General features: G+C 30.9%; 4 protein-coding genes across 5 annotated transcripts; 2 read left to right on the top strand and 2 right to left on the bottom strand.

Annotated features, from left to right (window-relative positions):
• Nucleotides 1-7,512: 7,512 nt before the first annotated feature.
• LOC124844918 (flap endonuclease GEN-like 1) lies at nt 7,513-12,595 on the top strand. The gene is made up of 8 exons (XM_088111984.1): nt 7,513-7,817; nt 8,323-8,496; nt 8,705-8,875; nt 9,819-10,000; nt 10,803-11,043; nt 11,132-11,267; nt 11,355-11,812; nt 12,063-12,595. The coding sequence occupies exons 1-8, from the start codon at nt 7,620-7,622 to the stop codon at nt 12,318-12,320; spliced, it is 1,818 nt and encodes a 605-aa protein (XP_087968110.1). The 5' UTR covers nt 7,513-7,619; the 3' UTR covers nt 12,321-12,595.
• A 1,203-nt stretch (nt 12,596-13,798) lies between these two features.
• On the top strand, nt 13,799-20,125 carry LOC148199094 (ribosomal RNA small subunit methyltransferase, chloroplastic-like). Of its 2 annotated transcripts, XR_015785660.1 has the most exons (11): nt 13,799-14,086; nt 14,516-14,665; nt 14,895-14,951; nt 15,474-15,563; nt 16,396-16,491; nt 18,562-18,646; nt 18,977-19,029; nt 19,109-19,192; nt 19,377-19,487; nt 19,617-19,766; nt 19,857-20,125. XR_015785660.1 is itself a non-coding variant. In XM_088111870.1 (10 exons), the coding sequence occupies exons 1-10, from the start codon at nt 13,850-13,852 to the stop codon at nt 19,680-19,682; spliced, it is 1,029 nt and encodes a 342-aa protein (XP_087967996.1). In that variant the 5' UTR covers nt 13,799-13,849; the 3' UTR covers nt 19,683-20,125. The 2 variants fall into 2 exon arrangements, 1 of the variants encoding a protein (XP_087967996.1); XM_088111870.1 differs by having other exon boundaries at nt 19,617-20,125.
• Nucleotides 20,126-20,511: 386 nt separating this feature from the next.
• LOC148199093 (uncharacterized) lies at nt 20,512-21,338 on the bottom strand. The gene has a single exon (XM_088114710.1). It carries the CDS (start codon nt 21,172-21,174, stop codon nt 20,692-20,694), a length of 483 nt encoding a protein of 160 aa, XP_087970836.1. The 5' UTR covers nt 21,175-21,338; the 3' UTR covers nt 20,512-20,691.
• A 3,627-nt stretch (nt 21,339-24,965) lies between these two features.
• On the bottom strand, nt 24,966-27,233 carry LOC124823401 (uncharacterized). The gene is made up of 3 exons (XM_047295593.2): nt 26,688-27,233; nt 25,768-25,871; nt 24,966-25,572 (listed from the first exon to the last, which is right to left on the bottom strand). Exons 1-3 carry the CDS (start codon nt 26,847-26,849, stop codon nt 25,257-25,259), a joined length of 582 nt encoding a protein of 193 aa, XP_047151549.2. The 5' UTR covers nt 26,850-27,233; the 3' UTR covers nt 24,966-25,256.
• Between the last annotated feature and the right edge of the window lie 661 nt (nt 27,234-27,894).

The raw sequence follows: 27,894 nt of genomic DNA, 5'->3' as shown, positions 1-27,894 counted from the left end.
TAGAGTTGGCCATATAACCGACACAAATACAATTGTTAAATTGATTTTACCTTGAAGTTAAAATAAAATATATAATAAAATTAAATGCATTGAATTTAATTTAAAATTCATATAATATTAGTTAATTTAATTTATATTTAATAATTATCAAAAGTTAATATTCATATAATGGGATATAATTTTAATTAATATTTATATTTACTAATATGTAACCCATATCAATCTAATTTATTTTTAATATTTATTTAAACTAGTGTTAGTTTATCCAATATTAATGAAATCTAATTTTATTATTTTTTAAATTTAGTGTTAGTCTAAACAATACTAATCTTATTTCTTTTAATATTTGTATTTATTTAAAAAAATATCGATTAAGTTTATATGAATCTTATTTATTTTTGACGTCAATTTTTAGGTAATATTTTCTTGTAATATTTACTTGTATTATTTACTTGTATTAGATATCTTAATTAATCTTATAATTTTTTTAATTATTATACTTACAGTAAATTCTTAATTTTATAAGATACTCAATTAAAAATCACAAAAAAAAATATATTTAAAACCATGTTAGTTTTTTTAATATGGAACTAAGATATAAATATTATCTTGAAAACGTATCCCATTTTCACTTCCTTTTAAAGGATAAAACCATCATATATATCTATCCACTTTACTACCCATTTACTCACCAAATTCCCATTTTCCACACGACTAAGATATTATAAGAATATCTTAAATGACTACAATATTGTTTCACTCATTCATGTACAAATATAGTGCATCTATCTATAAAAAGATACTATACTCAAAAAATGAAAAGTTTTTGCGTATCCATTTCCTTACATATCTAATAAATTTAGATTACTTAAGTTAAGTAAAGGTAACCAAACCTATTTGAAAAAAAAAAGTTGTAGGGTTTTTAAAATATTTAAAACATTAAACATTAAACATTAAAATAAATTATCCAATATTTTAATCACACATGAATGGATTTCTTTGAATTCTTTATCTACTTGCAGTACTTTAAATATTTTATTCCGACCTACTTTTGCAATTAATTATCAACTTTAAAAATTCACTGTCAAATTTAACTGGTCCTACATGTGATTTACGAGTATATTAAATGTGAAAACTTACAATAGATATTAAGCATTAAACTTTTTTTGACACTTTGTGAAAGTAGAAGAAACACAGAAGACTCGTGGATATGATTGTGACCATAAAGCTATAAATTTAAAATGCATTTTTTGGCATAATTATAGAATAGCATGCATGCATGGAGTTTTAATAAATAAATAAATAAAAAGTATGCATGGAATGAATTAATCTTTTCCATGATATGGGTGGTGTTCCGTTTCAGTCACGTCCTCGATTGGTGCAATATTATCCCTCAATCCAAAAAAGAAAAACAATAGATCACGAGATATGCTTCATTTCTTACCAAAAAAATATAGAACCACTTTATGCTAAAATTTGTGCTATAAGTGTAGCTATATCTAAACATAAGTACTTAAGTGCAACTTGATTTTCTTGTAATTTTCCTCTCCTCAAACACTTAGGTAGTGATATAAAGTTAACTCACTACTTAAATATTTACAAGTGCTTTTGATACCATGTTATTTTGCAACTTTTTTATTGTTGTAATCCAATTTTGGTAATTGTTTTTACGTATGGTAGCTGTTAAAAATCCTAATAAATAAATTCCACATACACTTCTTGTATATAAAATGAATATTTAGTAGTTTTTATTATAATGTAAGCTTAAAATTAATTTTTTTAATTAATGAACTATAAAAAAAGTAAACATATATAAACAAAATAAAATCATTTTTCTTATTTGGTAAACGTGGTATTGAATCGTGTTTTTATGAGATTTGAGAGTGTGACTTTACGACAGGTGACATGTGATTGAATTAAAGAAATTTTAACTGACACAGGTACAAAAGCAGAGTATAACGTCTAATATTTTGGACATTTCAGGTCGAATTCCAGGTTAATGTCATATTGGGAGACGTTAAATTTAAAAAATTCGACGTTAAATTGACGTCGAATTTAAAAAAATTGACGTATTTTGTTAATATTCGACGTTAATCAATTTTTCTTTTTGTTTTTTTAATTAATTGTGATCATTTTTTACAATTCTACTATACCTGAAAAGTAGAAAAACAATATATTTCAGTTTTTGGTATTTTATAAAACATGAACTATGAGCGTGTAGTGTAGTATAACAACAAACAACAATAACCAACAACAAACAAGTTCAATCAAACAATAACAACAACAAACAAGTTCAACCAAACAACAACAACAAACAAGTTAAAAAAAACAACAAACAACAACAATTAAGTTCTTCAAAACGAAAACGAAAACTAACCTTCAACAGGTGGGTTCGTCATAATAAAGTGTCGTCATCGTCACCAGTGAGAGAGAAATCAGAATGCGCCTATGAAGGACAAGAACACGAAAATAATCGGTCAAAACAAACAAAAATCATAAATTAACATGCATTTGTATCAAATGAAAGAAAAATTACATATGTGATGGTCGTCAAACTAGAAGAGAAGAGAGTCTCGCGCACTAACATAAAGTTAATGAATTTTCAATCTCCGACTCAAATTTTGATTGAATTCACTAAGCTTTTGACGTCTAACGCTGAGATATTCGACGTTTTATATCCGTCCAATTACAATTTTAAATGACGTTTAATGATTGTATTTATTTACAAAAATACCATCGATCATTTCTAACTTTGGCTATTAAGTGGTTGGACGTTATACGTTGTTTTTGTACTAATGTGAATGTCGATAAATGAAGAAACAATCACCTATAAAAAATTTTCTAACATTCAAATCAGTATCAAAATTTGTGTATAGAAAAGTAAATAGAAGATATCTTTCTAATAAATATGTATAAATATTTATAGCATATCAGAACTCTCTCATTTGTGTGATTTTGAATAAAGAATATGTACATTAAATACAATAAACACAATTTTTATTTATTATTAGTTTTGCTTTGGGTTTAAAATGAAATAACTTCTTTCTTTGAGTTTGTAAAGAAATTGTTTCAACTTAAATAATTCTCTTTGTTGGACACTTAAATTTAATTAATTCTGATAATTGGTTTAAATAATCATAATAATAATAGAAGGGGTATGAGTATATAGATCGGACCCTATTTATTTAAAAAAAATAATTATTGTAATTTTAATAAAAGGTTTCTGTACCAGGAACGAGTAAAGTTAAAATTTCTTTATTGCATTGAACGATTCAAAATCAATTTCATCAAAATTAACAGTTACTCAATATGTATAATAAAAAAAACACTAAAGTATTGAGTGTTATTAGGCTGACTTCAGTTGATATTTACTATGTATTATAAATCAAAGAAGCTTAGGGTAAGTTATTAGAGAAAGTAACTAAACTAAACTAAAACCATTGCAGTGTTAATTAATTTTCAGATTAAAAAACTAGTCAACACTATACCATACCCTCAATGAAAAATGCAACAAAAAAAACACTTTAAATCAAATTTCATTATTAGATTGTTAGAAAAAGGAAGAAAATATAGAAAATATAAAGAAAAGATTGAAAAATAAATTGGAAAAAAATGAAAATATGAATGTAAATAGAAACAGTTGAAAGATGTAGAATGGTAGGAATCTAAAATATTTAGAAGTTTTGGAGAATGAATATTACTAACATTTAAATATAAGTCCATTCTACACGTTATGTGAAGATTTGACTTCTAGAGTTTGCCAACTTTGAGTCAACTCCTCCAAAGCACATGCAAGTGCCTTAGGTTGTGGGATTCTAATTCTTCCTTAAATTAACGTGTTTGAAAAGTTTTATTATCTTCAAGCAAAAACTAAATGTGCATATTGGTGCTTGAAGATAACCAAATGCTTTATATTTCTTGAAAATCACTAATTTGAGTTTCATTTCCAATAACTTAATTAGGGTTAATGATTTACTTATAGGCAATTATACTTTCACATGCCTTATTCTACAATTTGGTATGAGTTTTCTTTCTTCTTAGGAAGTTGTTTTCTAATATGATTATAGTTGGAGGTGCTTAAAACACAAATTTTAAATCCTAAATATGTTCTTCTTTTGTTGAAGTATACTGTGTATAAATATAGAGAATTAAGTCTAAGACCAATTTATATAAACTTTTAAATGATATTTATTGAAAATAATTTTCGATGCTTTAGTCTCATGTTAATTAGATATTTAGTGGTATAAATAAAATAAAGTATATAACTTTAGTTTAGAATTGTAAGACTAGAAAAATACAAGAAATTTGGGACTAAAGTTAAACTATAAAGAATACACTTTTTATATTATACATCTGTAATGCTTCACATTTGAAGGTGCGTGAACATTCTTCCTGAAATTGATCTCTTTAATGGAAGTTTCAAATCATTATTTATAACAGTGATTACTATTAAAAATGTAAACAAGGGAACTCTGAAATTTGAGATTGGTTTTTGTGAAAAAAGAATTATATGTTCAAAATTTGGAGTCTCAGTTTCACCTATTTAATTAGTTTATAATTTCATTATTTTTTTTAAAAAAATTCTTTAATTATTTTTTAACTTTGTTAATATACAATTTAATAATTCTAACATTAGCTTAATACTAATAAAATAAAATATTTTATAATAAAATTCGAAACAAATAATTCAGAATATAAAATATATTAATTGAGTCTTTCAAAATATAAGATTATATATATATATATATATATATATATATATATATATATATATATATATATGTATATATGACGTTTATACAATCACACAACGGTATACCAAAATTAATTACTCTTATTACATAGTATTATTACATAGTATCAGTTAACTACTTACTATTTAGAGGGGCTTCTAAACATGTATTTTCATTTGCGAACTGATAAAGTGATAATTGAAAAAAAAAAAAATACAAACACAAAATAAACCAACAACAAGAAAATGATAGGTTAATATACAAAAAAGTTATCATAATTAAACAAGCAATATTGACAAGTTATGAAAATCATAACATTTTAAAATACAAGTCACATTAAAAGAGTCGCTTCTAGATTCAATCATCTGGATAAAACCCATTAATATTAGATTACAAGAAAATTTTAGCACTTATGGTGGATACTCTCCACCCACAAGATTAATCTTATAGAAGTCTTTAAAACTTCAAATTTTTTTTTTTTACTTATCTCCTCTCAACCCGTAATCCATTATCTATATGAGTTTGAATGATCAGTAGAATATCATGATAACTTCCTATATGAGTTCCTACTTCAATGCATATCTTAAAGAATAAATGGGACTTCTACATGGAATTCATTTCTTCAAGACAAATCACACTTTACTTCATCTTTGTTAACCATTCTCACATACAGAACCCATTATAACCATCATACATATGTATATTGATAAATAATTTCATCATAGTTACATCATACAAATCAAACAAGCTCTTATGAAGTTACAAACATGAAAAGAAAATCTTCTGATACTGCCTAACGCCATAAATCATAGCCTAGTGTTATTCAACCACCAAAGGCACATCTGAAAGGTTCTTGCCTAACGTTAACCAAATGACGCCCAACCCAGTGAGCCTAGGGCTTACCTAACGAAATGCTCTCAGGATTTAAATCCTGGGAATGACACACCAGCGCTATCAGTGACAATCGACGATGTATTAGTACAATGAATGTCCCCTTTTGAGTTTTAATTGATTAATTGTGTCCTCTTAAGTTAATTATCACTTAGTAAACTTCTCATCACTTAAAAGTTTATGATCTTAACTCAAGTCCAGCCATATTACTCAATTAAAGAACTCTATAGTGGCATTCCAAATTACAGACACAGTAAAAAAAATCTCATTCCTTCAACATTGGACATAACATACAAGTATCACATTGCTACAATATAGATTTAATCAAGCACACATCACCTTAAATCACAGTTCAACACAACTACATATAATTAACTAAACAATTCAAATTAAAACAAGTATAAATAGCTTTCATCGCCTGTTAAGACATCTGAAACAACTTTAGAACTCCAAACTACCTCCAATCACATAAGATGCTCTATCTACATATAGAAACATTATAAGAACGATAAAATCATACTATCATGACCACTACTCAGCAGAGACTCAAATAAAAAATTAAAAAGACACATGCAAGCATAATAATGCTCATATACAATTGAAAATATAAATATACCAAGAAAAGGGTTGAAACTTAAGTTACCCAAATTGAGAGATTGATTTGTCCAAATTTTAAAACTTGTTGCGAGGATCACTCCTACTATATCATATCTTCAAATAGATTAATAGAGAGGAAGAACTCCGAGAGAGAAATCAGAAAATACTAGAAAAATGGTTTCTAAATATATGGTAAATATATAATGTGTTTTAAAATAATGAAACTTGTTTATAACAAAAACATTTATACTAAATTTTTTTAATATTAAAATAATAAGTTTTACTATTTTTAAACAATTATCGATTTTAAAATATCACTCTCTATATCTTTACAATAATTATTTTAATATAAAATAATTTTCTACCAATAAAAAACATGTTTAATATTATAATTTAGTAAAAAAAAATGTAAATCTTATATAACATAAATTATTAAATCTTTCAATAATTCACCAAATACTTATAACTCGATGAAGTGTATAAACTTGAAAGAAAAAAGAGTTTACCTTTTTATAAAACCCATACAAATAGACAAAGTGATATAAAAATTAGAATATTGTTTTTTTTTTCAAATTCCTCTTATATAAGATTTAGAGAGTTGATCTACAAATATAGAACTACAAAAGGTATTTCTTGAAGTCTAAAAAAACCAAAAATATACTTAAAATTAAGAATAAAATAAATAATATAAAGAAAATCTTAATAATTCACCAATTAATGATTTGAATATTGCATTAAATCTGGCACAATTTTGAACTCTTTCTTTAAATTTTGGATTATTATTTTAGTCAAGCCTAATCAACTGTCAATAAGTTTCACAATGAGTTTGTTTTCATGTAAAAATAATAAATATAAAATAATTTGTTTTCACTGAATTGTAAATATTTTAACAGAAAAAATAAAAATAAAAAATATTTTTTTGAAAAATATTTTAAAACACGTAAAACTAATTAAGAAAATATGAACTCCATCCAATGCATTATTTATAACTTAATCACCTTAAACTTTATATGGTAAATAATTTCTTATTGCTTGATAATATAGACTTATATAGACATTAGACTGTCTTAAACAAACTAACATTTTAAATTAAAGTTAAATCATACCTTAATTAAAACATATAATATTAAATATAAATCACTTAATTTTTTTTCCAAACACTACCAATGTACATATTTGAGCCCAATAAACCCAAATGGGCTTTTGAACTTTCACCTTCCACCGATAACGGTAAGAAATCCAACGGCTACATTTTAATTTCCACGTTGTCTCAACCAATGACAGTCACACTGAGTTTTCATCCTCACACGATAACCTAGAAAACAATTAATTCACTGAAAATCAGAACAAAGTTAAATTTTGACAATGTTTTCGCATAGTATTTTTCTTGTCTGATAGATGGGGGTTGGTGGTAATTTCTGGGAGCTGCTAAAGCCCTATGCGCGTCGCGAGGGTTTTGATTTCTTGAGGAACAAGCGAGTTGCTGTGGACCTATCATTCTGGATTGTTCAGCATGAGAATGCTATGAAGGCCACTCATGTCAGAAAACCTCACCTCAGAATTACCTTCTTCCGCACCATCAATCTCTTTTCCAAGGTTTTCTACCCTAGAAATGTTACAGGAAGTTAGGAAATTTGTTTTTTGAAGAAGATTTTTTATTTTTAGCACATTTTAATTACATGAAATAAAAATTGGGATTAATTGACTGGTTCAACAAATGATCATGTTAAGAGGTGTTATTGTCTTTTTTTGGTTTTGTAAAAGTGGAGTGTTGAAAGTTTAGGTAGTTTGCATGAACTGTCGATATTGTATACAAAAAATAATTATCTATTAAGTTTAGTGATTTAGACTTAATATTCTTGTAGTATTGGATTGGAGTGTCATTTTGGTTGCGATGGGATTATTTAAATTGCTGTTCCTCTTTATGTTTAATGTAGACTTAAATTGATACTCTTGGATTGGAATGTCATGTAAGGTGACGGGTTTAATCTAAATGGGTCTTGCTTATATGTTTTACCTTGTATGTTAAGTTAGTTTAGATATGGAATAGTAAAACAAAGGATGAACTTGAATATTGATGATGATATGGTGATTTTTGCAGTTTGGGGTACTCCCTGTGTTCATTGTTGATGGGACTCCATCGCCATTGAAAGCACAGGCCAGGATTGCAAGATATTTTGGGTCTTGTGGCATTGAGCTGACTAGCTTGCCAGTCTCTGAAGGTGTTTCAGCAGAAAGGAGCAGCCTGTTTTCAAGTCGAGTTCAAGAATGTGTGGTGGGATGCTTTTACTTTTCCTATGATTACCACCAACTTGATCTTATTTTTGTGTCTCAGGCTACATATGCATTTCAATCAAAATTTGTTTCCCTAATGTTTACACATATACCTTATAGCAAGAACACTTATTTAATTACACATTTGTTGGATATGGATGCAGGTTTGTCAATTTGTTTTCTGATAGTTACCTGTTCTCCTGTTATAGGAACTGGTCAAACTACTTGGAATGCCTGTACTACAGGCTAAAGGAGAGGCCGAAGCACTCTGTGCTCAATTAAATAGTGAAGGTCATGTAGATGCTTGCATCACAGCAGACAGTGATGCATTCCTCTTTGGGGCAAAATGCATTATAAAATGTTTCTGTCCCAATTCCAAAGTAAGTTACTATGGTAATTGTATTTTCTTTTTTATCTCCTGGCAATTTATTATAAAAAAATATGATGTATGTTTTCTTAGCTCACATTTGTATTTCAGATGACTTTTTCTAAATGGTTTCATTAATCTGGATACTAACATTGGCTGATCACTTTAAATTTGAGTTTTTATAGACTATGTACTTGTTACAAACTTATGATTGTTTGGCCTGATATAGTTCAAAGTTATGTATGATATCTGTAAATGTACCCCTAGTTTCTTCCTCAACTGACCATATTATACAATGAATTTTTCACCTGTTCTTCTATGACAGTTTTTTGTTTTTTTGAAAAAATAATTTTAATTTGTAGTTTTTTTCTGTCGGCATAACTTAGCAATTACAGCAAGTGATTGATTTCAAACATTTAGTGTGGTGCACTTCTATTTTGAAAATACTTGAGAACACTTATGGAGTATTTTTTATTTAAGTTTGAAAATATTGCTAGTAAGAAACTAATTAATCATATTAATGGTTTTTTCTTTTTATATTAACTGGGGTCAGCCATTGTATTTTATATAAACTTAAGCCAGTGATGAGGCCTTCCTTTTAGATTTAAGTCCATCTTACTGGTTTCAGTAAGGGTTCTTTTCAGTCTCCTTCTCTACCTTCAGTCATTCGGCTATCCTATCTAGTGAGCTTTTCCTATTGGGGATTATGTTGGCCTTTTTCTCACATCACCAAACCATCTTAGTGGCAACTCTATCAACTTTCCTTTCATATATATACCACTCCTGCTTTCTCTTGAATGCATTTATTACTAATTTTTATCTTTTTTAGTATGATTACCCATTCAATGTGTCTTCAAAACACCAAAACACATAGCTTATGATTTGGTTGGATCCAACATTCAGTACCATTAAAATCACTGGTTAGGGACAAATTTGAATAAATTCATTGCATGCAGGAACCATTTGAATGCTACAACATGTCAGATATTGAAGCTGGACTTGGATTGAAGAGGAAACACTTGATAGCTATCTCTCTTTTGGTTGGAAATGATCATGATATGAATGGTGTTCGAGGAATTGGGCTTGATAATGCACTTCATTTTGCTAAAGCTTTTAATGAAGATGATATATTGAATAGGTATGGATCCTTCAGAGTGATAAACATTTTGTTGTATCATCTGAAGTATTTAAGTGTTATGGAATGGCCCCTTGAGACCGGACAAATTGCATGTAGCTTGATTTTTAATTTTAAGTAATGTACTTTTACTCCTTCTAGTTTGGACTTCACAACCTTTGTACCTCAAGTTTGTCTTTTGAGCTAATAATTTCTTTTTTAGAAATAAAATTTGGTTGTTTGTTGATATTCTTTTACTTCAACGCTCAAATTATTTTTCTATCCTAATATTTGGGGGTTGGGTTCACGATTAAATTGGGACATGAAATCATTTAAAAGTTTATAGATAAGAAATTTAGTGGAAACTCGACAAAATTTGAAGAATGTTTTAAGGTGTGAGGTTAGGGTCTGAAGAGGAAGAAAAAATATTTTTTGTGATTTGATTGGTTAGTTTTGAACAGAAAGCAATTCCGTTGATACAATTTGTAAAGACTTTTTTAGTAGAAGGACATAATTGTCTGGAAGAAGACTTGGAAGACCAAAATAGCGCACAGTCCAACCTAAAGGGATCCAAAAATGCCTTTAAACACTAATAAATTCCCCGCTGATTTAAGTATTTTAATGTGACAAGACAAAGTCTCTGGTATTTCCTTATCTATTTTTATTGTAATAGTTAACAAACTCAAGGGATGTCTATCCATTTCATCAAACCTTTAATTATAGTCTGGCCTTTTTGTTTAGAAACGAAATAGTGGTTACAAAGTGAGACTTCGATAACCTGAATAAATATGTTGGTCTTGGCATTCTGATGATGATTTTGAAGCAGATTACAGGAGATAGGCAAAGGGGATACTTCACAAATTCCCAGCTGCACTAAATTTGAGGACAACATAGATGTTGATGGAAACTGCCCGAATACAAAACAACCTCATTGCTCATTATGTGGGCATCCTGGCAGCAAGAAAGATCATATGAAATTTTCTTGTGAATCCTGTGTCACAAAGGATGATGAAGGCTGCCAGAGAAAACCAGAGGGTTTTAAATGTGATTGCTGCTCATGTGTTTTGGTATGTATCTTAGAAGGCTTTGCGCTTGTCTGGTTTTACTTGAATTAAATGTAACAGGTTATAATTTTCAATGATATTTGATTTGCAGAATAGGAGACATAAGGAGCAGAAACGAGAGGAAAATCGGTACTCAAAAATTTGTCACAAAATTGCGGAGGAGCCAAACTTTCCCAAAGATGAAATCATTGACATGTACCTATGCAATGACAATGGTTACTTTTCAGGTCATTTGAACTGTGATATGAATTTTATAGTCTAGAGTTGCTGGTGTGTATTGTATTGACATTCATTCTATAATCTTCTGTTTGCAGCAAGTGATGGTCCTCGGATCATATGGGGAAAACCCAATATTGAGATGCTGATTGATTTTTTAAACTTTCATCAGCATTGGGAACCATCCTACATTCGACGGACTATGTTTCCTATGATGTCCACTATCTTTCTGAGAGATATGTCTACTCCTACGGGAGAAACTTTGTTATTTGGGCAATATGAGTTTGATTCGGTTGAACGTGTGAAAATGAGATATGGATATCAGTTTTATGTGGTCAAGTGGAAACGTGCAGGTGTAAACATTAACACCAGCAAAGTTCCATCAAATGAATCCAGTGTGCAACAAGATGTAGTAGAGCTTGATGAAATGGTGGATCTACTGGACGATGCTCCTGAGATTCATGTAGATGGATGTAGTTTTCTGTTTACAGATGAAAACATGGACCTAGTACGGACTGCTTTTCCTGCAGAAGTCAAAAGTTTTTTGCAGGAGCAGGTGTTTATTATTCTCCATCATTCTACCTATAACCTATGTTTATTTTTGCTTTGTCATTTTAATATCCTATGCTTCCATTTTTTTGGATCTCTCATGATATTCATAAACTGAGTCCAAGAAGTATGCAAGGATTTTATTATAACAACTGTAGCAGTTGGTAGAAGATAAACATGATGTTGATCCTAAAAACATCTTGGATCAACTAAGCTGGTTAGCAGTGCTAAAATAGTGCCTGGTGCTTCAATTGCAGGACGGGAATAGGAGAAAGAACTCAAAATCAAGGTGCCAAGAAAATGAAAAACCAGCTTCTCCAAACTCAAGAAGTACTCAGTTAAGCATCACAGAGTTCTTTCCATCAACCAAAATTAAACATCGTCAATCAAAACAAAGAGAAGAATCATCCAATGATGCTGATAGTGAGGGCAGCAAGAGTTCAAAAATGAAAAGAAACATGTCTAATTCTGACAAGCTTCCAAAATCTGTGAGGCGTCGCCTTTTGTTTGACTAGTGACTTTTGAGTTTTGAAATTATTGACATTAACACAGTATCGAAGCAGTGAAAATAGAGTTGAGTACACAGATCAGTGAGTTTATGTGTAATTAAATATTTGCTTTTGTTTGTCTGCTTCTTTATTTTTGTGAATAAGTTTTAGTTAGTTTATAGTTCTTTTTTCTCCATTGTAATGTTTAGATTTTTGCGCATGTGCAAAACTTAACACTAAAAAAACCCAACAGTGTTAAACAAATGAGAGCTTGCTATAATGTAAGTGTTAGTTTGCAGTTATCTTGCCTATCTGAATCATTTTTAGTATATTCTTTGAATCTCTAAATTTTTTTTTCTTGTTCAAGTGTAACGAGTGTGTACAAAAACATTGAAAGGATGTAATTAAACATACATTTTATTCTCTATGTATGATGTCGATTCTCAATACATCATTATCAATTTATTTTCTATATATTCGGTTCCAATCTTTCTTACAAGGACTAAAATTAGAATACATTACATCATAGACTAATTTGGCAAGATCATATGTATGTGAATTAAAAATAAGAATCGACAATTATATTTCTAAAAAATATATTAAAAAAGTAGCAATGAGTAAATATTCAGTCAAATGCTGCAATGTTGTTCTATATTCAAATTTGTCTGTTTTTTTTATGGTAATGCAGCATATAAAATATAATTTTAATATAGTTCCAAGAAGTTTGTAAGAAATAGTGCCTTATAAGACTAATTTTACGCTCTATTGAATAATATCGGTAGGATGAGAAATAGTTTCAAATAAACATGATTTATATCCTTACAATACAAAATTGCTATCATGTTTGGATGAATATAAATATATTGTAATATTGTAATTACAATCTAATCAAATTGTAAATAGTCTTTCAAAAATAGTCATATATATTTATTAGTTGTTAAATTAACTCATAATAAGCAATTTAATTTGAAATTCAACTAAATCATCCATGAAAAATATAAATATAAAAGTTTTTAATTTATTGCGACTAATAATGTAGCAAAGTTAAAGTCTATTATATCACATGAAAAAGAATATATTTGAATCAAAGTTCAATATAAATAAACTGAAGTTTACTTCAAAGAAAAAAAACCTTTATATTCATCTTTTTCTGGAAAATGAAAAAAACATTGTTTTTTCACACAATAAATGCTATAAATTAATTTTAAAATGAGAAAAAATATGTAGCAAATAACACTCCTTGTTCGTGTTCCTTTTATTGAAATACACAAATTAACTTTTATAGTTGTGATATGAAGGAATTTGCTATCTTTCAATTTATTTACACTTTGATAGTGCAACACCAATAAAAAAAATCGAATGCTTGCTCAAAATTGGCATTTACCTAGGCCCTCTTTGACAATAAAATCAAGAATGTTTAAGAAATTCAGAAATATTTTTTTATTATGAAAATTGTTGTTCTTAAGGTTAAAGATCACTATTTTTGTATGAAATGTGTATTTATAAAAGTGGGAAGTATCAGAACAGATAACTACGGAAGTAACGAACAACCAAACATGAATCCTTCCTCGCTATGTTCTGTTCAAACGTTCCCGCCAATATCTCACTCCGCATTGCTTTACCGCCACCGGAAACCGGCGCATGATAGCACCTCTGGCGTGAGGCGGAGAGCTCCATACGTAGTTTGTGCTGAAAGAAGTAGCCAAGCTTCCACGCGAAGCGCTGATGATTACCATGCCACTCTTAAAGCTCTCAAATCAAAAGGCAGATTCCCCAGAAAATCTCTTGGCCAGGTTTGCATATTTTTTCTGTTTTGTTTGTTTTCTAAGAAAATTTGGCATGACCCATTATGTTGTGGTGCTCCAATTTTTTATTTCCTTTTTTGAGGTATTATTATGAGAATTGTATGCGGGTGCTTCTTTGAGGTATTTCATCGAACAGAAGGTGGGTATGGACAAGGGATAGTTGGTTTGACTTGAATTTTGCGATGTAGCACTGCAACATCTAGTTTTGTGAGTTTAGTCCTTTTTTTTTGTTTGGAATGATTTATTTGAGTGCTTCACTGTGGTCTGTTATCAAACAGTTGATGGGTGTCTAACTGGGTGCTTTGGTATGAATTGTTGTTTGTTTTCTTGTTTGGATGTAAATGTTGTTTGGGGCTTGGTTTGGAATGAATCTTCCTGTGAAATTTTTTTCTCATTTGGGTGTTGATGTGATTGTAGCATTATATGTTGAATTCTGAAATAAATGACCAACTTGCTGGTGCGGCCGGTATTGAACAAGGCGATGTGGTGTTGGAAATTGGACCTGGAACTGGCTCCCTGACTAATGTTCTTTTGAATTCGGGCGCATTCGTACTTGCAGTTGAAAAGGTCTGGTCATTTTTTACAAAGATCCCATTGTCTAAGCACGAGTTTGTTTTGGTCCTTTTTAATCTGTGCTGTTGTTAATTTTTATATCTCTACAATGTAAATAATTTTTTCTCACAATGTAGGCTGTGTAAAATTTCCAACTTTGCTGTAGGTTGGAGTGGTGAATAATTCTTCATTGCTGTCTTCTACTTCAACTCAAGTTTTATTTTTCTTGTTTCATTTGATTCAGGATAAACACATGGCTGCCCTCGTGAGTGAAAGATTTTCAAGTTCAGGAAAGTTGAAGGTACAACTCATGGTGAACTTGATCTTTATATTGCATGCCTGTTATCCCTGTGCTATTGAGGTGCAAATTAGGCTTATAAGTTATAATTCAGTTTCATATTGTTTATAGAAGCTCAATATGTACTGCAGTTATAACAATTGATGTTGTTTAAAACTGAAATCTAGTTACTTGTAGTGTTCATATAGATTATATCTTTCATGACATGATTGGGGATTCCTACACACTACTCCTTGTCTGGCCTTGATTGTTGAAATCAGAGTCTGGAACCACATTTGCGTTGGTTGTTTTCCCCCAGTTTCTTCTTATTGCATTTTAAAGTAATGTCAGTCTGTAATTTCCTCATAATTCTTGATATGTCTATTCATTTGTTACTTTAGTTTGTTCATTATGTTGGAAGTCTGTATTTCTTCTTCCAATCTCTCTGTCATAAGTATGATTCTTTGCTGAAATTATGATAAATCAGGACCAATTTTTATGTATAAATTATAATTTATGTTGACGCTTTGATTAAAACAACTACAGGTTTTGACCGAGGATATTGTCAAGTGTCATGTGCGCTCTCATATGTCATCGTTGGTTGGAAGCACATATTCAAAATCCAGAAATGCCAAAGTGAGGCTCTACGTCCTAAACTAGCAAACTACGTTATTTAATTATTTGTCAGCTTTTAGAAATCATGTTGTTTTATCTTAATCATTTTGTTTTTGGAATAAAACAGAATTGTTGATTTTATAATATCCACAATTAAAGTTACGTTTGAAACCTAAGCCTTTCAAGTTACAACTGAATAGATATGATAATTGTTAAAAATATAAGATATATTTCTTACATCTCTAACAACAATATTTAAAAAAGACAACAATATTTAAAAAAGAAATCCACGACTCCATTGAGTTGCTTGTGGTGGGGTATCAATTTGGGAGCTTCCGGTGGCTCACTACGAGCTATGCAAGATTTGGCCTGTCCAGGTTTGATGTGGGCTAACAATCTAGTGCCCCACAACCCCATGTAAAAAAGAAATCCTTACCGAAGTGTTTCTAGACTCAATACCAAAGTGTTTTTAACCTTTAGGTAGCTCTGGAGTCAGAACTGTTAACAAAGTTAACAAAGGAATTGAACTTACCATTCTGCTCCACTCATCACTGTAAGAATTAGAAATCATAGTTTTCACTTTGTATGGGTAGAAAGGGTAATTCGTGGGTGTAATGGGTCAAATAACTTTTTTTAGCGCTTTATATATATGTGTGATTGTTGTGAATCTTCCACTATTAATATTATAAGCCTAAATGAATTCATTTGGAAGCTTAACTTCAGGGTCCTAAATTAGGCAGCTATATAATAACCATGAAGTTATGGTGTCCCGTTCTGCTGCTAAAGTTTCCAAGAATATGCAAGAAAAATAATACAAGTCCTGAATTGGCCTGTTATGATATATTGTTTGCAGGTGGTTGCTAACATTCCCTTTAATATCAGTACAGATGTGATCAAATTATTTCTTCCGATGGGTGACATTTTCTCAGAAGTGGTTCTATTGCTCCAGGTTCGAATTGATAGCTCTCTAGTGTCTATAATTTATTGTCTGGATTTTAGTTTTTCTCATTAACTACTAACCTCTAATGTTTTCGTTCCTATCACTCAACTCCTACTCACCAATCACTTGATCTGAAGTTCAAGTGCTTCCAATGTTCATTGTTTTTGCATCTTGATCAGTATTATCAGCTTGAGGCATAACTACGTAGAATAGGGGAAAGAAATTATAGAAATTAGAAATTTGATGGTAAGGCCAAATTGTTTATGAAATGACCAAATCTATGTTGGCAAGAACTGGCTGAGATTGCAAAAGAGCTGACCTTTTGTGACACTTATTTTGGATACTAAAGAACCCAAGTTATATAGATATCCAAAGGCCACGTTATATTTTCCCTACATTTCCTTTTTTTTTTTGAAGTAATATTTCTTGTGTTCAAAGTGTAGTAGACCTTGGCATAAAATAAGATTGTAGCCTTGTGATCTATTGTTTGAGTGTCTAGTCACAGAAATAGCCTCTCTTTCTTTATTACAAACGGGGACTATAATTGAATATATGTTACGTATCCGAGTATGGAACGTAACTAGAATGCCTTCCCACATACTCTCACAAACAAAGAACAATGAAAAATAGTTGAATAAACCTCTTTTATTGAATAAGAATACTAAATCAAGAAAATAAATAATAACTGGGAGCAGGATCTCCGTCAGTTACCTGAGAGCATAACCTCTCTTACAAAAACTCACAAATCAAAAGCATACCTGAACCCTAGACTCTAGCTTTATTTATACTAATTATTTCCCGCCCCATCTCTTACTAAATATTTCCCTAGAATATATCTGCATTTAATATAAATATCTCTATATTTAATATGAATATCCCCTTGAATATTATCCTAGCATATATCCTCAATTATAAATATCTTATATTGAATATTTCCTAGGATATATATATATATATATATATATATATATATATATATATATATATATATATATATATATATATATATATATATATTTACTCTAATTAACTTATACTGAATATTCTCTCCTATTGTGGCTCCTTTTATTGTAATTAGCTCTCGCCCCCCTAACCGCTGCGCAGTTAAGATGGTGATTCTTCAACCGTTCGGCTCAGGTCCCACCGCTCGGCTTGGTCGCTCCCTGCCTCCCATTATTCGGCCTGGTCGCTCCCTGCCTCCCACCATGCGGCCTGATCGCTCCCTGCCTCCCACCGTTTGGCCTGGTCACTCCCTGCCTCCCACCGTTTGGCCTGGTTGTTCCCTGCCTCCCTCCGTTCTGCCTGGTTGTTCCCTGCCTCCCTCCGTTCGGCCTGTTTGCTTCCTGCCTCCCACCGTTCGGCCTGGTCGCTCGCCTTTTGTCCATCGTTCGGTCTGACCATTCCCCCTTGTCCACCGTTCGGCCTTACCTCTTAATGCCTTCCACCGCTCGGCCTTACGATCAATACCGTTCGGCCTCACTTCCCTCCTACCTTTCTTCTCCTTCTCATTACCTCCCAACCTTTATCATTACCTCCCACCTTATACCCTAACAATATATCTCACCTTCCCCAGACCTCATACGGATGGGAGCCAGGTGGGACAAACCACCAATCGCTAAGGGTATATTAGGAGAAAGTGCAAAGGATCTAGGTCTCTGAGGGAAGGAATAGTCTATACAGATAATGAAGCAATCAAGGGTAATTGAGAGGGAAAGTTTGACCTTTATGGATATAAATGAGAGGGAGGAAGATAGAGGGGTGAGCAGAAATGCGGAGAAGGTTGGGGGAGAGTGCAGTCTCTTGAATACCCTCTGTTTTAGTTTTTTTTCTTCTCGAGTAAATCCTCTCCACATATATTGAAATATCTTATATCAGTATCTGCATAAGATAGTACATTACATTCACATCCAGTGGGAGTGTTTTGAGCTAGTTTCTACCAACCCCCCCTTTAAGGTTTAAAAATCCCTTATATTTAAAACTAACACCCGTTCGAAAAATGACAAGGGTTCAATTTACTTCCAATATTAAAGGAAACTTCATTCAATAACAGCTCTTACTAACCAGATCAAATCATTACAGGAGGAGACTGCTGTCCGCTTGGTAGTGTCATCACTCCGCACCCCTGAGTACCGTCCTATCAATGTATTTGTCAATTTCTATTCAGGTATATATTCAACAAATAGTGTAAATCTTTATTAAGCCATTCTTTTACATTCAAGGATCATAAATTTTCACACACTATATCAAACAAAACCTGTAAAACTGATCCATTAATAGAAAATATTTAACTCTCAGACTTGTCCTTAACCTGTGTTGGCATTTATAACACAAGAAGCTGTAAATCAAGAAAGTGCTTGTAAAAATATTGGTATTACTTTTTTGGATGTGGTTTCTTAAGGAATAGCTTGTACATCAAGATGCAACTAGAGACTTTGTTATCCATTGCCCACAATTTTGGTTAATTTTATGCGTAAGATCGGACTTTCCTTTTCAGAGCCGGAGTACAAATTTAAAGTCCCAAGAACCAATTTTTTCCCTCAGCCTAACGTAAGTGATATGATATTTTAATATGCCTGCGAGATCTTAATTTATAAATCATCAATGACTCATTTTCATAAATGTGTAGGTTGACGCAGCTGTTGTCTCATTCAAGCTGAAGCTACCGTCAGAATATCCCCATGTTTCTTCCACTAAAAGCTTCTTTTCAATGGTATTCCATTCCCCAGCATATGCTGTCATGCATTGAGTTTGCAAGGATCTTCAACTTTAATTTCAGTTAAAGTCTCGTCACACTGTAATATGAGCAACTGATGATACCAATTTGCTAACATTTCGTCCTAACGTACAGACCTCTTGCACCATTTCAATGAAACTTCAGTGCTATATATTTGTAGGTTAATTCAGCATTCAATGAGAAGCGTAAGATGCTGCGCAAGTCACTTCAGCACATATGCACATCCCTTGAGATCGAAGAAGCTTTAACAAGCATAGGTCTTCTAGCTACTGTAAGTGATCAGTTTGTGCAACTTTTTAATTTTTTGTTTTTGTTTCTTTGCTCTTGGTAAACTTCATCATTTATGGTATTTTGTTTTCTAAGGATTGTGCTAACCCATCTGAACTTCTGATGTTTACAGTCAAGACCTGAGGAACTAGCATTGGATGATTTTGTTAAGTTGCATAACTTGATTGCCAAGGAGTAGCAATCTGGGTTACTATGGATTTGAAGAGCAACCTCAAGCAGAAGCCCCTAGAGATTCACGTATTCATAAAGCTCTTTGTTGCAGGTATGCATTCGATTCAAATAGAGAACCAACTTTTCAAGGAGAAACTATGAAGTGGCATCTCAAATTCGCGATATATTTAATTCCCAACAGTTTTCTCCTTCCAACTACCAAGGTTTCAAGCAGGGGCATGTGTTCATCTCTGAAAAATATTTGCGCTGAACTTGTTCTATGAATATAATTAGAGTAAACTCCTTTGTGCAATACACAGTTTGTAAGTTTAACTGCCAGAGAGGTAATGTAACTGGATTGAATCAATCAGCCTACATTGTAAATGAAGAGCAGTCTATTCTTGAAGCTGAAACAAATGTTTGTCACGTCTTGAACGGACAATGAGCACACGTTTTATGATTTGAATATTATGAATATGGCTAGACTAACCACAATGTCAAGGCTTTTGAAGTGTCCAAACCTCAACACAATTGCAATTGTGTAATTTTCCCATAATGTTAACTACTAATAGTGACAAATCCATATGGCAATTTAAATCCGAAACTGTGAATAATAATTTTCTTTCATCAAAAAATTATGCATCACTGTATTGTATTTGTATTTTCATGGTGATGCTATTTTTTTTTAGTACTACTATACCAAAATCAAATTCTGGTCCCTGTCTATTGTCAACTTAGACACGTTTTATGTGTAGTCAAATGGAGTCACAATTGTTGGGTTACTCAATTCTATTTTCTTTATAAGCAAACAGAGAAAAGACAGTAAAGTATGAAATCAGAGAAAATCTGCAAAGAACTAACACTAACATTAAACAGATTAATTACTGGACTGAACTAACTATACAACCCAAATCATTCATTCCTTGTTCATCAACAAAACCAATCATTCCAAAAGAAAACTAAATTTCTATAAGCGTAACAAAATCAACTAAGAAAATTTAGCAACATCATTATCACATTTGACACACCACATCACATCACGCATGAAACTGATACAAAAGGTCCAACGACCTCAACTTCATATCATTAGGATCATAGTCCGTGATCCGCCCCACATATGTATAACCTGGAACCCCCTTCTCCTCCAAGGCAGCCGCCGCAGACGGTGACAGAGGCCGTTTGGGGCGTTTGTTCTTGATGAAACACTGCCTCATTTTCTCTTCAACCAAGTCAATGGTGGTGCACTTTGAAGTGGTCTCTTCATCATCACCTTCACCATCGCCACCGTCCTCCACCTGCATCGGGTCTACGGTGGCGGAGGACTCGGCCGCATACGTTGGCGGCAGCTGGAGGGTGGAGAGGAAGGAGGAGAGGTGGCGGTGAGCTTGGTGGAGGGAAGAGTGGATTTGGTGGAGATGGGTTGGGTTGGCGGCGGATGATGATGGTAACTGCTTGGCCATTAAAGTGGCTTGTTGAAGCGACAAAACGAGGTCTTGGATTGATGGAGGCGCCTCTTCCATTGAAAGATTGAAATTTTGCTTCTGGGTGTTAGATGGAACACAAGTACAAAAATTGAGTGTGTTTGAAAGTGAATGAGAAAGTGCTGGTTGTGATTTATGATTTATGCGTAGAGAGTGTAAATAACGGAAGTTGAGGATGTTTTTGTATTGTTTATTGGGGGCGTTACTGACATTATTGGTTGTTGGTTGTTGCAGTCAGGTGTACAATTACTTTATTTTTTTTTACCTAATTCAAACTCTTCTTGTAACATCTTAGTTTATACTATTCTCACCAACTATTTTACTCTTTTCACCTCATAAAAAGTGGGAAAAATGTTTTTTTACTCTTATTTGAGTCCATAACAAAAACAAAATTACAGAAAAAAAGTCACTGTATTCTTTTAACATGTTTGATTATTTATTTTTGAAAAAGTAGAAACAAGAATTAATTAGAAAATATTATTTATAAATTATTTAAAGTAATTTATAAAATAAACTGCTGCAGAAACTATTTTAAAAAAAATGCAGGAAGACATTTTTTTTAAAGTAGGTTGCAGATAATAAAAAATAAGCTGTTTTTATAAGAACAATTTGTTAATAATCATTTTTAGCTATAGATTTAGTGGAATCTATCTAAATATATTTAGGTCCGTAAATATTTAACGTTTACGTCAAATAGAAACTTTTTTTTTCAGTTTCGTCATTTTAACCTACATTCCTATAAAATTATGTATTTAGAAATATATATTTTTATATGTAAAATAAAAAATAAAAAATAAAATTTAGATTATATATTTTAAAATTATACATTTTAAAATATAAAATAAAAAATATGTTTCAAATTATATAGTTTAGATGTAAATTTTATATTTTAAATTATAAAATCTAAAATATAAAAATTTATAGAGAAACAAACTGAAATTATATACTTATAAGAAAAACAAGAAATAAAATAATAACAGATTGATTATAACAGTCCAACTAACTTCTGGAAAGACTAATTTGTTTCAACAGAAGGTTAATTATGTGTCAGTGTTTTTTATAAATATTATATATATATATATATATATATATATATATATAATAATAATAATAATAAAAAAAAAAAGCTTTTAGTTTGGTTTTTCATTTTAGTTCACCATGTCTCTTCTATGGCCCATTGGGTTGCACCCATAAATTCATACAATGAAATCATGTTTCTGTCTTATCTTTTTAATTATTTTGTCCATTGAATTATTTATTTAAAATGCGTTTTATTTAATATATAAATTAGTTCAACATGTCTCCTGTGGCCCATTGGATTGTTTTAGTGAGCTTTTATTTAAATATTTAAATTATGGTTTAACTTATGTTTTAGTAATATATTTTATTTAATTTGAACTTTGAATTGTTAAATGTTCAACTAAATATTTTAATTTTTAAATTGATCTGTTATCTCCAGTCCGTATTAAATAATTTGATAGTAAAATTAAATTGATATTATTTTAAATTTTGGAAAATTTAAAAAATATACATTGAATAAGTTATATATATATATATATATATATATATATATATATATATATATATATATATTAGCAAAAACATACACATGTATTTGTATTTTTAAAAAATTTAAAATATTATAATATATTCTAGACTGAGATATGAGATTAATGTAATATATGTGACGGAGACAATGGTATCTGAACAACCAAATAAAAATATATACAAATCTGAGTACCTGTATAGAATTTTAAGTGCATCTATTCATTAAATTTATTTTCGTTAACAAAATAAAATATATTTTTACTAAAAATATATATATATATATATATATATATATATATATATATATATATATATATATATTTGTATTGAATATGAGAGCATAATTAGTTAAAGTTGTGTTTTCCTCTTATAAGTCAAATTAAAGAAAAGTGTTAGGATGTAAATTTATTATATTTTAAGTTAGTATTTTCATTCATATATACATATATATATTATTTTTTATAAAGATTTTTTATGTTATTCAATTTTATTTTTTTATCTTTTAGTTTAACAATACTTTTATACACATATGTGAATTATTAACCACAACCATGAACTAATATGGTGGGAGTTTTGAAACATTATTATACATTGATTGCTTTGCAGGTTTAAGAGTAGGTTGGTTTACTGATAGAGAAGAGGAACCAATAGTTACTAAAAACCAATCAAAATGATGGAGATTTTCAATTTACATAAAAAATTATTATTACTTAATTATGGGTTAAGAAATAGAATTAGGTGAAGATTTTATCCATCATGGACAAAAAGGAGTTGATGGAGGGTAGAAAATTTCAAAGGAATTCATGTGTTGCAAGATAAAGATAACTATGATGTTTGATTACTGTAATTCATTTTGGTTTTATTTCAAAGTAATGTCCCTCAAAGCAGTTTCCAGTCTGACCAAGTTATGAAATATGAATGTTGCAGAAAATCCAGAAATTGAAAATAATGCCTAAGAAATCATTCATATTTTCTTTAAGACTTGAACAAGATTCTTACCATTTATCAAAAACAAGCCACCAGCTTTTCTTACTAAAAATAATGCATTGGATCCTATTACAATTCAACATCAAAGGATGCTTCAATAAAAATAATATCCGCATTAGTCACTTTCTGAGATTCTCTTATTTTTCTATTATTATTTAAAGTACTACAAATATAATTTCTTCTGAACAAGAAGGTTTCTATGTTTGAATCTATATGCCTATACTCATATATGGTCCTTTAGTACTTCTCTTTTTATTCATTCCTTTACTTGTAATTCTTCTCAACTCTCATACTATGAAACCACTTCCTTTACTTTTCATTATTCTTTTCATTTTTGCACTACAATCCAAACTTAGAATTCACCTTTATGAAATATTTTAAAGCATATTTAAGCATGAGACACATCTTTTGAGAGGATTAATGTATGATAATATTGATAATAATTTCAAAATTTTTTTTTTACTAAAAGACACTATATATATCAATCTAAAATATTAAGATAATAGATTTATGAATTTTTTTATATATTATTCTATTTTATTTTATTTTTATTCAATGTGCGAGACTTATACTTACTTATATTTCTTAACAACATCATCTTATCTTATGGAGCATATATGCATCCAACCACCAACACTTTCACATGAAAATAGTACATTGATCTAAATCCACTAGGTTGCTCATTTTCCTACAAAAACAAGTGTGAGGTAACAAAGTGCACATGCTAGATATCATAGTTACAACTTGCAAGATGACCTGACATGTGCAAACATGTCAGGAAATTTGGCTTTGATGCCTTTCTAGATTAATTGATTCTCTATTAGTACATAAATAGTAGACAAGTTTTCAATTATTAATGACATTTTATGTACAACTTACATCAGAAAAATTATAAATATATATAAATAATGGATTGTATCTTATTTCTAATCTGTACAAGATATCCTCAAAAACTGATCATAACATATCCCCTTTAACAGCAATAAGTTATTTTCGCAATTTAATTTACAGATTTAACATATGTTCCTAAATTGCAAGTCTTCAAGTTGTGCATTTGCTTGAACATTACTTATAGAACCTATCCTGCTACACACATATTTTATGAGAAGAACAAGACTTTTCTCTTTGAATTCTTTATAATATTTCAATGTGTTAGATTTACAGATATATCTGATATAATTTTGTATGTGCAGTTATTGTTATTAGTAGTTACAGGGGACCACTGGCCGTTTTCAAGATATATTTGGTAAAAATCTTTCTGCCATAAATACTATTAAAAATGGACACTCAATAGCTGGCACTAATGGTTGCTTAATCAAAGATTTGTAATCAAACATTTGTTTAATCGGTTAACCATTAAAGAGAAGTATGCTTGATTGAGTGATACAATGGAGAAAAGAACTTAAGCATGGTATGCCAAAGATTCCACCAAAAACTAGGCCTTCATATGCTACAAATGGAAGCATATTTACACCACCGAGAGATTAAATACGAAGGCCATATCACAGACAAAGAATTTGAATCCAATCTATAATTAGAAGCATCCCTCTACAAAAGCAGAAATTTTTCAATCTTCTCTTCTTAGATCATTGCCTTGCTCCTTCTTCACCTGAAGTTGGTTGTAAAGGGTTACTGGCTGCAGTAGGAGTAGGTTCATCGTGTCTCTCTGCATTTTCATTTCTTTCTGATGTGTGAGACTCGTCAAGGGATTGGCTCATGGTAAACGTCACAGGTCTTACATGTTTTGTTTCAGAAGAGTTCTTCAATGGCAGACGGCATACTGGGCAGGTAGATTGTTTTCTCAGCCATATATCAATGCAAGAAAGATGAAAAGTGTGGCCACATTTGGGCATGATACGCAAGATTTCTCTTTCTTTGTAATCTGCCAAACATATTACACACCTGCAGAAGCAAACAAAGTTATATATCTATCTCCTCCTTGCATGAGCTTGATAATTTATCAAAGTTGTTTGTATATCATGTGCTACGAACAATGCTATGCAGTAAGAAATTACTGTAACAGTTTGAAATCTTCTGTCAAGGAAAACATGAGGAACTTCTTGTCTGTGACCTACAATTGAGAGACTAAAACTTAACTGTGTGTGTTCAAGGGAACTGAAAGCCTCTTGGTTGAACTTCAAAGTAGGGATTGCATCAAGCAGAACAGGTTCTGATTCAGGGTCATTAACATGATGTTCTGGCTATCAGTAAACAATGAAAAATTAAAATCTAAAGCAACCAACCTTCACAGTATAGAATGATGACAAACTAAAAATTACAAATTAGACAGTGCAATCTCTCGTGATCCACCATTATTTGGAGGGTCTAGAAACATTCTATTCATGAACTTGAAATAACATAAACCTTGCAGCATATCAAACATGGATCACTAACGAGTTCGTGACAGATTTTTGCTAATGCTAAGTTGTTACCCGGAAGAAACGTGTTGGAAGACTCAAATAGTGTCTAATGAGTTAGAACCGCTGCATAGGAACCCTAATGCAGTGTTAATACTGACCCAGCTCAATGGGTCGTGTGATGTATTTACCCGACCCCACCAAGTAAGATAAGGCTTTGAAGTTGTTTTTGTTATTTACATTGAAAAAGTCTTGATTACGAATTGGATTAGAACATCTGCATAAATCTTGGTATTTTATCATGACCAATGGCAATTAATTTAAGGGGAAATATACACATTCATAGATACAAATGCCCAATTCCCAACATCTGATTAAAAGCTTACAGCCAAGCCACAGATTTACTTTTTAGAAATAGAATGCAGCATTTGCATCAGAATCAAATATTAGAAAGAACCACAGAAAATTGCAGCAATCCTCATTCCTAGTACACTAACTACCGGATCAGAAAAATAACATATGATTCATGACTAAAATAAAACAGAGATTACAATATTGACAGAAGTTTCATAGAAATTGAACAAATCACCCAAAATCAAGCCCAGTTCAGAGGCGAAAACAGGAAAAGGGGAAGGAAGAAAAAGGAACAACCGAACTTACCTGTTCTATATCAATTCTTGATTCAATCTGATACACCATCCGAGATTCAACACCTCCTCTTAGCCTTCCGCATATGATTCTGGTGCAGACAAACACAATGAAAGTGGCACTCATGCCAAACCCAATGACCGTGGTCACCAAATTGGTACCTGAACCCAACATCTCCAACCCAATAACCAATCCACACAAACGCACGCGCAAAAAGATGCAACCACAATAAACAAAACCCTCAAGCTAGAAGCACGAATAGCAACAGAAGCAGCAGCACAGCATATAGAACACCGCCAGTTCACAGATTCTTCAACCCAAACGCATGATGGCACCCCAGACAAAGTCCACACTTGACAAGTCGAAAGAGACAAAAGAAGAGAAAAACTAAGATAAACACAGAAAAAAAGAGATACCCATGTCAGAAAAATGGAAACTTTAGAGGTATTCAGAGGAAAAGAAAAGAGATGGAATGGAATCACAGTGGCTTTGGTGTGACTCAAAGGATGGTGGTGGGGGAACAGACAAGAGCATACAGAGAGAGTAGAGAGAGTAGAGAGAGATAGAGAGAGATAAAAAGCTCTCTTATTTTCTTACTTCGGAATCAGAACGGTGCAGGTGGGGTCCACTGCAGGAGGTGGACCATCACAGAAGTTGGGGATTTGTTGATCAGACGGTTGAGATTGGCTGTCAATTTTTCGGCGGCAAAAGATCTTAACGGTAAAAAAGAACTACGAAAGAAAGAACAGCACTGGATTTTGAAGATCTGACAATTCTCAAACTTGTTTAAGCTTAAGGAGTACAAGATTTGATGTTCTGTCGATTCCTCTTGTTACATCTTTCTTGGAAAATCATTCTGATATCCAACAAATCCTTTTTAAGAATATGACTTAACATACAATAAATGCACCTTCCGTTGTTACTATTTATAAATAAATTGTTAATTTTAACATAGTAATGTGTTTAAATATCACTGTAATTTTAGTTTTTTTAAAACTATTTATTTTATATATTCAACTTTAGCACAATATTAATTTTTATTCTTTTAATAATTAATATTGACGTTTATATTTCTAGACAAAATAATGATATTATGTAAAATGTAAAAAGATATATGTAAAATATAATTAAAGATAGATATATTATTTTTATCTTTTATTTTTAATTAATTTATTATTATTTGAATAAAAATATATATAAACTAAATTTGAAATACAAA

The sequence above is a fragment of the Vigna umbellata genome, chromosome 4 (assembly GCF_029865625.1).
Source record: "Vigna umbellata cultivar VRB3 chromosome 4, Vumbellata_1.0, whole genome shotgun sequence".
NCBI lineage: Eukaryota > Viridiplantae > Streptophyta > Magnoliopsida > Fabales > Fabaceae > Vigna > Vigna umbellata.
The sequence above is the reverse complement of the archived record's forward strand: the minus strand, read 5'-3'. Positions and strand labels throughout refer to the sequence as shown.

What these genes read in the sequence shown, in the direction of transcription:
- LOC124844918 (XM_088111984.1), top strand. Translation starts at nt 7,620, where the DNA reads ATGGGGGTTGGTGGTAATTTCTGGGAGCTGCTAAAGCCCTATGCGCGT. An exon ending in CCATCAATCTCTTTTCCAAG is followed by an intron (nt 7,818 to 8,322) that starts GTTTTCTACCCT and finishes TGATTTTTGCAG; the next exon opens with TTTGGGGTACTCCCTGTGTT. An exon ending in GAAGATGATATATTGAATAG is followed by an intron (nt 10,001 to 10,802) that starts GTATGGATCCTT and finishes ATTTTGAAGCAG; the next exon opens with ATTACAGGAGATAGGCAAAG.
- LOC148199094 (XM_088111870.1), top strand. Translation starts at nt 13,850, where the DNA reads ATGAATCCTTCCTCGCTATGTTCTGTTCAAACGTTCCCGCCAATATCT. An exon ending in CCAGAAAATCTCTTGGCCAG is followed by an intron (nt 14,087 to 14,515) that starts GTTTGCATATTT and finishes ATGTGATTGTAG; the next exon opens with CATTATATGTTGAATTCTGA. An exon ending in CAAAATCCAGAAATGCCAAA is followed by an intron (nt 15,564 to 16,395) that starts GTGAGGCTCTAC and finishes TATTGTTTGCAG; the next exon opens with GTGGTTGCTAACATTCCCTT.
- LOC148199093 (XM_088114710.1), bottom strand. Translation starts at nt 21,174, where the DNA reads ATGGAAGAGGCGCCTCCATCAATCCAAGACCTCGTTTTGTCGCTTCAA.
- LOC124823401 (XM_047295593.2), bottom strand. Translation starts at nt 26,849, where the DNA reads ATGTTGGGTTCAGGTACCAATTTGGTGACCACGGTCATTGGGTTTGGC. An exon ending in CAAGAATTGATATAGAACAG is followed by an intron (nt 25,872 to 26,687) that starts GTAAGTTCGGTT and finishes GTTTACTGATAG; the next exon opens with CCAGAACATCATGTTAATGA. An exon ending in AGTTCCCTTGAACACACACA is followed by an intron (nt 25,573 to 25,767) that starts GTTAAGTTTTAG and finishes TTGCTTCTGCAG; the next exon opens with GTGTGTAATATGTTTGGCAG.